This window comes from Dasypus novemcinctus, chromosome 18 (genome assembly GCF_030445035.2).
Source record: "Dasypus novemcinctus isolate mDasNov1 chromosome 18, mDasNov1.1.hap2, whole genome shotgun sequence".
Lineage (NCBI taxonomy): Eukaryota > Metazoa > Chordata > Mammalia > Cingulata > Dasypodidae > Dasypus > Dasypus novemcinctus.
The window spans coordinates 48,889,750-48,901,839 of record NC_080690.1 but is presented as its reverse complement, the minus strand read 5'-3'; the positions used below and the strand labels follow the sequence as shown (position 1 = coordinate 48,901,839).

At 44.4% G+C, this 12,090-nt stretch overlaps 1 protein-coding gene across 7 annotated transcripts in view; it reads right to left on the bottom strand.

Moving 5' to 3' along the window:
- Positions 1-419: 419 nt before the first annotated feature.
- ZNF536 (zinc finger protein 536) overlaps positions 420-12,090 on the bottom strand; it is a 418,028-nt gene continuing 406,357 nt past the window's right edge. For 5 of the 7 annotated variants that reach the window (XM_071209193.1, XM_071209190.1, XM_071209191.1 and 2 more), the window contains one exon: positions 818-3,025. In XM_071209193.1, coding sequence (XP_071065294.1) covers positions 2,781-3,025 — 245 coding nt within the window. In that variant the 3' untranslated portion in view covers positions 818-2,780. Of the gene's footprint in view, positions 3,026-12,090 lie in introns of all 7 variants that reach the window. The other 2 variants (XM_071209189.1, XM_071209195.1) reach the window with 2 other exon arrangements.

The window sequence follows — 12,090 nt, the reverse complement described above, 5'->3', positions numbered from 1 at the left end:
CTTTGGGGACAATCGCACTGCAAAATACTGCAGGGCTATTTTTTAGTAAGTGGGATTTGAGCAATGTTTACTTGTTTAAAGTCCAGCAAAGCTGCAAATGTATGCTTTCCTCTTCCTAGTAAACATAAGCAAATAGGAAAAGATGTTATTTTTTCCAGAGGTAGAGGTTTTATTGCATAAAACACTGGATAAAACTGGACTGCTTCAAAGACATTTTATTCTAACAGCAAAAAGAAAACAGTCATTGCTGAAAAAACAACTTTTAATACTTTCTATACCAGAATAAAGTTCTGTCAACTGATGTATTATAATAATAAATAATGACCAAGAATAAACTTTAAATACAAAGTTTTCTACTTGTTACAAGCATAGCAACAAAATCCTCTACTCTATTGATCTCAGATTGCCTCCAAGATAGATTTTTTTTTCTTTGTGTAGGAATGTAGACAGTAGTTATGACCAGCATTACAGAATACAGAAGTTACAGGGAAGAGACTTGACATGTTTAGATATGAGAACCTGATGACATTCAGAAACTGACACTGCATCACTGCGGCTGTTACTTGTTTGTATTACAAGTTACAAATGTTCTGGAAAGAAGGCCTGTGTCAGAGGGGGAAATCAGGACAGTAGCACTGGACAAAATGGAATCAACACACACGCCACAAAGAAGAGGGGATGGTCCCAGTGTCACAAACAGAATTATTGCCTGTCGCATCTGACGACGCTCAGAAGACACAAAAGAATACCGAAACAGTTCCCAAAGTGCTAGAAATGGAATGTGGCTCTCATTTTTTCCACTTTTTTTTCCTTTTTTCTTTTTTTTTTTTCTTCTTTTTTTCTTTTTCTTTGCTAAGATACCAAAGGCGGGGCAAACACACAGAAAGCAAGCGACTGGCAGTCACCAAACACGGCAGTGCAGTTAAAATCCTAAAGCTTACTACAGTCAGAAAGTTTTCAGTAACATCTCGGTCCTTTCTCTAGGATCATAGAAACAGTTGCATTAAGTTTATCAACTCGATTTAAGTAAGGCAGTGAGAACTATACTAGAAAAACAAGAAAGCAGCTTGCTCTATGCCGGACGGGTTCAGGTTGCACAGCGACCTCCTTTAAACCAAAACCTCAGTTAGATGACACCCTTTCGACAGCATATGCAAACCGTATTCCTTATTAGCCTGAGATTTTTTTTTTTCTGGTCTCAGGATAACGCTAAGAATTTTATTTACATTGATTGCAGTTTAGTATTTTTGTAAACTGCTGTAGGCAGAGCTGAAGTTTTTAAGGCCCTGGGGTTTTATTCTGTGCTCCCAGCCTGCAAAGAAATATTGACTTTTTGTTGTTGTTGTTAAGTCTGAATGATCTTGTTTTAGAAGTTAATACTTCAATACTTCTCTCCCATCACAAACAACAGCACCAATTCCGTGTCACTCAAAAGAAGCATGGTAAAAGGCTGCACTTTTTACACCATTCTAGCAGATTCAAGAATAAACCTTTAGCTAGTTTTCTTAAATCTTTTTTTTATTAGTGAAGTATTTCATTATTGGCCCTCAAAGTCTCCTCTCCCTCTGTGTGGTGCAGAACTTGATAAATTTGGAGTATCCAATCAGTAGAAAATCTAAAATCTACAAAAATATAGAACACATTTGTTTTACAAAAACAGACATTTTAACTCAAATGGTTTTCTTCATTAGAGCTAGAGAGCAGGTTGTTTAGATTCATATTTTAATACAAGCTATTTCATAAGAGCTTGCTGTAGAAGAAAATCTTGCTTCATGTCTGTGACACTTATAAAAACTAACACATGAAAAAAATCTGATAAGGACTAGGTCGGCCTTCATTCAAGTAAAATTTTTAAAAATCATAATAAAAACAATCTTTCTATTAGTACATAAATTTCAATTTCTCACCAGCACCTTCTCTGGATAGATTTGGCTAATTTTCCTAAACAACATTTTATATAATGTACCCCTACTTTTTTTTTTTTATAGCAAACTTCCTCATCTTCCAAAAATAAAAAAGACAACCAAGAAAAAAGCATTTCCCTCCATTTGATCTAAAAAAAGGAATTACTCATCAAACCTGCAATGGACATTTGTCTACAGACACTTCCTGACCATTGATTCATTTAGCTGGGTATTTTTTAAAAATGAAAATTGAATATCGCCGTCCTTTGCAGAGCCGGTCAGCCCTGGCGCTGGCTGCGGGCCGTCTAAGGTTTCTCCGAGAGTGCAGTTGCGACACCACCGTGAATTGATTTTCTCTGCAGTGGCCGCTCCAGTCTGCCTGGCACCGCGGCTGCCTCCCAACACATCTCATTACGGTGCTAGGCAAATGACAGCATCTGGTGTCAGATTATAAAGGTGTTTTCAACAATGAAAACACAGCCCCTCCATCTTCAAGGCAACACTAAATCATTCAGATGGTATCGTTTTTCGGTTAAGAGCATTATTTTTGGACAAAGACGACTTTCGAGTTGGAAGGGCCCCCGGCTTTATAGAGCTTGGAGGACACCAAGCATTTTTGAAATCGCTTTTCTCCCACCTGCGTTGTTGGGAAGTACTTGTTGCCGGGTAACAGTTTAGCAGCCATGTTCAAGGGCTGGGGAATTTTTTTTTTAATATATATATATAGATATCTTTTTAAAATTTTTAAAATCTTCTATACACTAGTAGGGAGTGTACATGATTCCCCCCCCTTGAATGCAGTTAGCACACTCTTTTTACCAGATGCATAATCTTAAATCTGTGTAAAATAATATTGCAATATACAGTTGGGGCTGTTCAGATGCGCTCCTCCTGGGCCTTGCAGCCCTCCTCCGTGAGCTCTGCAGAGCTTCCCGCCTTGACAGCTGTGGGCTCCTCGAAATTCCCAGAAGCCTCCGAGTCGACTCTGGAGCGCTTGAACCTGCGGTCAGGATACTGGCTGTTGTCAAAAGGCATGCGATGGACGCAGAGGACGTGGGTCTTCAGGTTCCCCTTCTGAGAGGCACTGTAGGGACAGTAGCGGCACTGGAAAGGCCTGTGACCTGAGGGCAGAAAGAGTGGCCAGTCAGAGCTGCAGTTCCCCTCTCCCCGGCCCCCGACCCTCAAAGGATCAGGATCGTTATCATCAATCTCTCCGTGATTACTATTACTGCTTTGTGAACATCGAGCACATAAAAGGTAGCGAAGCTGCCAATATATTAGGCATATAAACAAGGATTTAAAAGCGCTTTCTGTCCTGGAGCAGAGTTTATAATCTAGATTTTCTGGGTGACCATGGAGAGAGTTCCCAACACCTGGAGCTTTTTCTATAAAGGGTCAGATAGTAAATATTTTAGGTGTGGCAGGTCAGAAGGCAAAATGGAGGATATGAGGTAGTCAGTTACAATACACAAGAGGAACCAAATTTCCACAAACGTTTTATGAATGACATTCAAAACTTTATTTATGGACATTGAAGTCTGAATTTCATATAATTTTTGTGTGTCATGAAATAGTATTCCTTTTTTATTTCCAACCACTTAAAAATGTAAAAACCAGTCTTAGCTAACAGACTGTACCAAAAAAGCAATTTTTTTTTTAAGAATTTGGCCCATGGACAGTATTTTGTTGACCCCTGCTCTCCACAGAAACTACAGATGCCTTCATCTGGGTGTCCAACTAAGTCTCCAGGTGAAACCAGCTCATTTTCCTATCCTTCCCATGATTTTTTTTATTGCTGAACAAACCAAGCAAGTCAAGGGGGTGCATGTTTGGGGATGGAGAAACTATTGTTCAAGCTTTATTTTGGGGACAGAGTCATAAGTGCTAAGCTCAGGGTTTTGGTGGGGGTGGTTACAGCAGAAAATATCAGGGCCAGGATCAGAGCAACTACATAATCAAGACCAGCATGAGGTTTAAAGATGGTAGATTTTGAATCATAACCCTCGAAATCAAACTTGTCTAGAAAAGTTCTAGTTTGGAACAGAAGATAGATGCTTATGGAAATCCTTCTGATCCTCCAAACTTGATTTCTCTGTTCTGATGCACATCAGACATGCACACATTTCTCCCATCTTGAGGAAGTGGTAAGCATCTGGTTTAGGAAGTTGCAATGGAGCAATCACACCCCCTACCCCTCCATTCCCACCCCCACCCTCACCCGGATGCTGGGAAGCTGTCGGTGCACCATTCCTGGAAGCTCATGAGTGCTGCTCCACCCAGCACCAAGAGAGGTCAAAGCTCAGGGCTGGGTTTCATTTGCTCAGAAAAATAAACAAGTGAATAAATGGGTCCAACCATTTACCCCAGAAAACATCCCAATAGCATATTCAGCACTTTTTCTGGAGCAGTAATAGCAGAAGTTATGTGTCTCTACCTGGCAAAACAAACTCGTCCCTGAGAAATTGGAGGCCAAGTAAGATTTGGAGGCTGCAGCCCATTTCCTCTCCAAACTACATCCAAGACTAGATTTTTACTTCTAGCTTATTGGGTTTCAGGAGCCACCCCTCTCATTCTTCTCTCACATCTAATTGGTCTTTAGGACCAATCCATTCGACCTGGTGACTCTCCTTTCAATCTCTCCTCCAGAGCCTGGCCCAGTCTACCTCAGCCCTTGCCTAGACCATGCACATGGCAGTCTGCAGAAGGGCTTTGATGCCTCCAGCTTCCCAACCCCAGTCCATCCTCTCCAGGGAGACTAAGTGAGTTCTTAAAAGCAGAAGCTCAGCTTGTGATTCCCTTGCCCTAAATTTTCAATGGTACCCTAACCCCAAAGTGATAATCAGGACCTTCATGGTTCAGTCCCATCCACGACTGGCTTCTTCTCATCATCCTTTTATCCACACCAAACAAACCATTAGATGGTCCCCGTAAATTGGTTTCATCCTTCATGGTCTCCATGTACTTGCTTGTACTACCCTTACTCTGAAATCCCACTTCCATTGTCTGGAAGCCCAGAGCTCATACTTCCTTCAAGGCTCTGCTCAACCGGGATGCCTGTTTTGTAGGCTCTTGTGCCTAGATTGGTCCTGAAAGGCAGGAACCAGAGCTATCTTAGTGTCACTGTGGCAAGCCCAGTACCTGGCACAGACACAGAGCAAGCAGGCAGGAACCATTTGTTGTGGGATTGAGTTCTCTTACTCTTTCATGTTGCTTTTTTTTTTTTTAAAGAATTATAAAATTTTGGATAGTTTCTGCTTCTTTCATTTCTACTGATGTACCTAACATGAGGCTGAATTAAATCAACTTTCCCAGCTGCAAAAGCCGATTTGCAAGTCTGTGGACTTTGGAGTTAAGAAGAAAATGAAGCCCAAGAAAAATGGACTTGCCATTGCCCTCACCACACCGAGAAGAGCACAAATGATCAGGAGGTTCCTACACCCTGACTGCCAGAGAGCAGCAGGACTTCCCAACATGACCCGCCTTCTGGCTTCCTGCTCCCTAGAAGTCAGACTCCTGTAAGTGGTTCCTGCTCTTCGTCACCTCAGAGTTAGGATATACCCTCATAGGAAGAGTTTTGGATGCCAAACAATGGGGAAGGGGTAGGAAAACCCTGCTCACCCTCCCCGCCATGAAGGTAAGTCTAAGTCACAGCCAATCTGGACATCAGTGAATTCCAGGCAGATTCTCCTGACCAAGCAGCTTAGCAGTAACATCAAGTTCCCAAGATTCAGCCATTTAATGAGTGAAGCCATCACCCCATGGACATTAAGTTATGCTTGGTGCTTGGTGAGAAAGGATTTTTGGTAATCTGAAAGGTAAGTTGGCAAGCAGGTACAAAGAGGGGCTAAATCTGTAACTGGAGGCATAAGAAGCAATTGGAGATCACCCTGAAGAACTGGTTGAAATACTAAGACATCAGAAAAACTAAGAAACATTTTCTAAAGGTTATTCCAAAGGTTCTCAGAAAGGGATTGTATTTCCCACCAATGGCAGCTCTGCGACAGCTTGCAGAGACCACCATAGACTCTTCATGAGGGGCAGCCACTACTTACCATGACTCAGAAAAATCTAGAGTGAACTCAAGAATTTATTTACTATAGGGTAATATTTTTAGGGGGAATATCATCATGGTATGACAAGTCCCTTTAAGTAAAAATTAAAAACAAATCCAAAAACAAAAAAAACTTGGGGCTATGACCGAAAGAAGCTTGCAAACTATGAAACAAAATGAACAAACCATCATATTGTTTATGAACCTACCTCAACTCACCAAGATTCATACTGGTTTTTCCATGCTTCCACTGTTTTTGTTCATCTGCCAAGGCTGTTTATTTTAATTTCTACTATCATTACCAAATACTAAGTTTCCATATGATTTCTATGCTAAACCTTTTGGAAACCTCTCTTTGTAAATTACATCACAAGAAAAACATGCAACATGTGTCTTAGCAAACTTAATGCAGAACCTTAAATGTCACCTTTATTCACAATGAGAGCCTTTTGGAATTGACCAGTTTGACATAAAAGTACTCAGTAGATTTTTCCTACCAATATGTTTTATATGATTTACCATGGTTTTATCCTATGGTTATATTCTGAATCTCTATTTCCTGGTAGTATCAACAATATACAATCTTCATTGGTCAAAACATTAATACTAAGTTGGATTTTATTTTACCTGAGGTGAGATAGAAATCTATGTGTAAATGTATGTGCATACTTATAGATGAAATCTAGAAAATACTGGTATCGTAATAAATCCTGATCTTACAATATACCTTGTGACTGGAGTCTTTTTAGATAATAATGGCAGTGACTAAAATCCTCAAAAGGTCTACATTCTAGCTCTTCATATACATTTTTACATGTGTATCTTCATTCTTAAGCTTTGTAGCAGCTTGGTAAATGGTGGTATCAACCCCATTGTATAGATGAGGAGATAAAGATTCAGTAAAATGGGAAGGTTTGACTTCAAAACAAATTTCCAACGTCTGTAAAGTATCCAGGTCCCCTAATTCTATAACATCCTTACAAGCACCATGTTTGCAATGTACTTTCATAGGATACACACACATGCATTTTTGTACAATACCTCCCCCTCTCCTTCCATTACCTTCTCTGTTTCAAAGGTTCTCTTAAGACTGACATGGAAGTTCTTGAGCAAAATGAGAGGGCTGTTCTGAGAGAGGGAGCTTGTGAGGACCTCTGATGAGTTCAGAAGAAGGCATGATGTTCTCCCAAGGGGCAAATTTAGGGGAGTGGGTATAGCTCAGTGGTTGAGTGCCTGCTTCCCATATATGAGGTCAGGGGTTCAACCCCTAGTGCCTCCTTAAAATATATACATATATTTAAATATGTGTGTGTGTGTATTTAGTCAATTTATATATAAATTTGGTAAAATTTAGGTGAAAGTCTCATCCTCATCCTGTGGTGGTGGGAACATTTATTATTTATCCCAAACAGAAAGCTCCTGTTATGCACAGCATTTTTGGAAGTACTTTTTGGTCCATTCTGTTCTATTTCTGAGTCCACCTAAATCTGGATGAAAAAATTTCCAACTACTCTTTGCCATTTGCCTGCACGAAACCCCTGATAATGGCACAAATGCAGTTGTTTTGAGGTCTGTTGGCTTTGGGACAGAAAACGTAAGCAAGGCCTTCAGAACAAACCCTACCGTTGAGGTCTCTGAATGTATCACTGTGGCATTTAAATATCTGTGATGGAAGAAGGGACCCATCTGAAGGCAGGGGCAGCAAGAAGGCATGACAATCTGCTGAGGGCCTCCTGACTTTCCTGCAGGATGGGTGTGGTGCTCCGTGGAAATCAGATCTCCAAATGGTGGTAGTCATCCATCCCCAGGAGAGAAGCACTGAAGACTTTTCACATGACAGGACAGTCCCTCTGTGGCCTGCACAATTTCATCCATTCTCTTTTATGAGAGAAAAGACCCACCAAGCTGCCTGCGTCATCTTGGAAGACCAGAATTGGAGCTGGTAGTTTTCCAGGGTCTATGGGTGGCAATAAAGATGCTATCATTCATCAAGTTTTAAGAAGAAAATCAATCAAATAAACAGAAAAACTTCAAGGTGGAGTTTGGCCCAACAGACTTCATGGTGGTTGAACCAGAGAATAAAGACCCACATCCCTTAGAGGAGTTTAAGGCAATGACCTCTCCAAGTTTAATGCCACTGAGAAATGTCACACTCCTTGGCCTTGGTTGGACACCTTTGCCTGCCTTTCTTTCAGATCTCCTCCTCCCCTGTAAGGGACAGTATCACATCTGATGAGGTGCTTGTGTTTGGGATGAGAAAGACTTGGGCTGTAACTGTAGCTTCCTTCCTTCATGCAGTGAAGGTATTTAACTCTCCAAACTTCAGTGTCCTTTCTATGTGACCTTGAGCAAGGAACTTGACCTCTCAGGGCTTCAGATTCTACACCTTGAAAATGTGGAAATAATAATAATAACCACATCACAGGGATTTTGTGAGGATCAAAGGAGATTACGGGACAATGGCTCATAAATGATAAAGAACTGTAGGAAGGTTAGCTGTTTGTCATGTCTGTTGCCTTTATCATCATGTTGCTCATCCAAGCTGGGTCAGGAAGGCTTTCCCTGGTCTTCACTCCAAGTCAGCAAGTATTTCATGTGCCACATGTTCATGCTGACTTGACTCTGGTGGTACCTGACTAAAGTTTCAGGTTTCGTCTCTCCTTGGGGTACGTGCTTTTGAGTGGGGGCTCTGGGAAATGGGGAGACCTTCGAAGTTCAAAGGAACAAGTTGTCAACAAGTGTATTTCCCTTGGGGTCAGTTCAGCCCAGGTGGGCTGGTCCTGCTCTTGTGGAGGCCTCACCCTCACATTAGAGGGTACTGTGTAGAGGATGCTGCTCCGGCAAGCAGCGAGAGCCAGAACAGCGAGCTGAGGCCACAGTTTGTGCGATGACAGAGGAAACTGGCGGCACAAGCCCCTGCCCATCCCTCCACCCTGCTCTCACTCAAAGCTCTCACCCTGCTCTCCGAAGGTCTCATGCCCTTTCCTGCCTCAGGTCCTTGCGCACTCCTTACCCACTGCCTCAGCCTGTAGTTCTCCCTTCTGCTACACCCTCCAATAGGGCAGCCTCACCATCAGCCCTCCATGCAGCTGCCTCAACCTCAGGAAGGCTTTTCCTCATCTCACCAGACCCTCCATCATGTCCATGAGGCGCACTCACCAAAACCCCTGCTTTTCCTCGGTAGAGCTTCTCACAACAGTAGCTGAACACATAAAACATTCAGGTCTCTCTCTCTGTCTCATGGGGCAGGGACGATGAGTTTTTTTTTCATTTCTTTTTTCTTTTTTAAATGTTTGCTGTTGCTTACCATCCAGCACAGTGTTTGCCGCATCATGGAAATCGTCATCTATTTTTCGAGCAAAGGAATGGATGATGGAGTAAGGAAGGGAGGAGCAAGACAGCCAGACGGGAAAGGGAGAGGAGAGTGGTCCCAGGCCAAGGGGCACTCCTGAGACCTGGTGCAGGGACAGGACACTGTGTTTGGGGCCAGAACCTAGAGGCAGGTCAGTGTGGCCCAGTGAAGCTCAACAGGGGTGGTGGGCAAGGTCCAGGCAACCAGGACCCACTGGGGAGCTCGGACTTCACTCGGAGGAATACAGGAAGTGGGAAGGCCTTTCCACCTGTCCAGGTTACAGCAACAGCGTGGCAGCTCGGCGCACCCCTTTCACTTTCTGTAGCCAGGCCCGGGGCACTGACAGCATGCCCCCCACCCCACCGCCCACCCCACTCACTCCCTTCTCTCTACGGCTCACTTTGAGGCCATCAACATTTCCCATCACTGCCATGAGAAAAGTAAGTACATCATACGTTAATTTGTATTGTCACTGCGCCGTAGCTCCGTGGTAAAGAACACATTCATTTTTAATCCACTATGAATAATATATAAATATGTATACAATGTGGAGGGTCAGGCAGAGTAAGGAGAAAGCAAGTCGTACATTGTTTATAACAAAAGTGGAGAAACGAGGTATTTTTCTTACTTGCTAGGATGGAAATGTCTGCTCTTTCCCTGCACCTAAGGGGGAGAGGAAAATGCCTGCCCTTGGGGGGAACATCCATTCATTACAAGCCCACACATGTGGGCAGCTGGCTTCACGGGAGAGGTGAGCTGCTTCTAGAAGGCTTCCAGGCTCTCCTCAGGTGTGGGGCAGCGAGGAAGGAAGTGGGCAGGGGGCCATCCTCTGGTGCTGAGTCCTGGGGTGGGGAGAGTTCCTGTGGGTGACAATATCCCTCCGTCTACCCTTTGACAGGCATTGCCTCAAATGGTCTCTGCAACTACGGGGAGGTTGAGAGGGCGGAGAGCTGGCCTCCCCTTTTACAGGTATGAGGCCAAGGGAGGTGAAAGGATGGTCCAAAGTCAAGCATACCCAGCTAGCTGGTTTATGATCTGTCTCAATACAGATGCTGCTCATCTTTCTGCCCCTTTTTCATTGAGTGCAAAGCCCATGTTGGAAGGTGCTCTACAAGGCAGGGATCTTCCACCATGACTGACCGCTGCCGCAGGGGGGAGTCTATGGACTCTGAAAGGATGTGCACCATAGCAGGGGCATGTGCTATTGCACAAACACACACATGCCCCACCCTTATCCCTTGCAGGCACAAGCACTACCATGGCCATGAGAAGTCCATCGAAGCATGGCATTGAGCACTCGGTGGCCACCAAGACAATGGGGCTATGAGCTCTCTGTGGAAGTGCCTGCTGTGCAGCTCCCTGAATCCAGCCCACTTCTGCGAGCACACAAAGAGCACCTGCTGCATGCATCTCTCCAAGCAGACTGCTTTGGGAATGATGCAGGACTTTCAGTACCGCAGACTGGAAAGGGTATCCATTGGACATGCCTGCCAAAATGCACCCCCTGTACAAGCTGTTGGGTCCACTACTTGCCTGGAAGCTGCCTTCAGGGGATTGCCAACCTGATTGGAAACTCCCACATGAGAAAGAAGGGGTCAAGGACTCTTGAGAGGAGGAAATTAAACTGCTTCTCAGCAGGACTCCCTAGGATTTCCAGTCTAAAGATCTCTCAGAGGCAGAAGGGGCCCAAAGGGGTCCCTGGGAGAAAAAGAACCACCTTGAGGGAGAAAAAGAGCCATATGTGCTTTGCCAGAGGAAGGGCCTTACTGTGGAGGACAGGGGCACAATCCCAACATCGAAAACAAAGCATTCCAGAAAGGGGAGAAATAGTCCCAGAGTCGTGTTACAGGCTTAGGGAAAGGAAGAGGATCCAGAAAGGGGTCAGATGTGGATGGGAGTTCCCCCAGGTGGACACAGCGAGACGGCCAGGCTCCTGTACCCTCACCCCTCCTAGCCATCTCTCAGACCTAGGCTAGTCTTTCAGGTCTTGCATACAGGGGCCTTTTATTATTCATTGCCATAAACTCTTGAAGGCCAGAGGCTGGTAAATGAAAAACAGCCTCTGCACCACAACTTCTCCGTCAGTCTGGCCACCATCCCCTTGCACTCTGGGTGGGTGTAGACCCTAAGAAAGCTGGAGAGATGAGAGAATTCTGGCTGACAGAGAGAGAAACTTGAATCAGGGTCCAACCAGCAGAACTACAGAGACCTCCCTGGTCCTGCAGCAACCCTGGACTGACCTGTCTGGAGATGCTTGCACCCCTTTTCCTTTGTGGAACACTCTCCTGGGAGCACAGCATCATGGAGTATGTCTGACCTAACCCAGAATGTTCTCCTGCAAACTCACTCAATGGCACCATCTTCCTGAAGGGACCAGGAGATGAAGTGGAAAGAAGTAGTCCTTGGAGGCAGCTCACATGTACAGGGCACTGGAGCATGGAAGAGCCACACCTAAGCAATATCAGGAAGCACTCCTTAACAACAGCGCCTTTCCCACTGCAGTCCAACAGGAGCCCTCTGGACTCCCTGAAACTAAGGGCATTTGCTAAGGAAATGACTCCTCTTAGAGGGATATGTTCTAAATTTGCCCCTCAGAGGTGGGCCCCACCTGCCTGGGGGGAATCTACCAATGTGTTGGTACCAGCAGGTTGACCAGCAGCCCAGGCCTTCAGGGTGGTTGCCTGGCTTTCACTGTGGCTGTCTTCTTATTGAAGCTTCCCAGCCCTCATCTACTGCTCCATTTGAGTTGATGCTCTGACTCTGAAGAGGCAAACGGGGAGGCT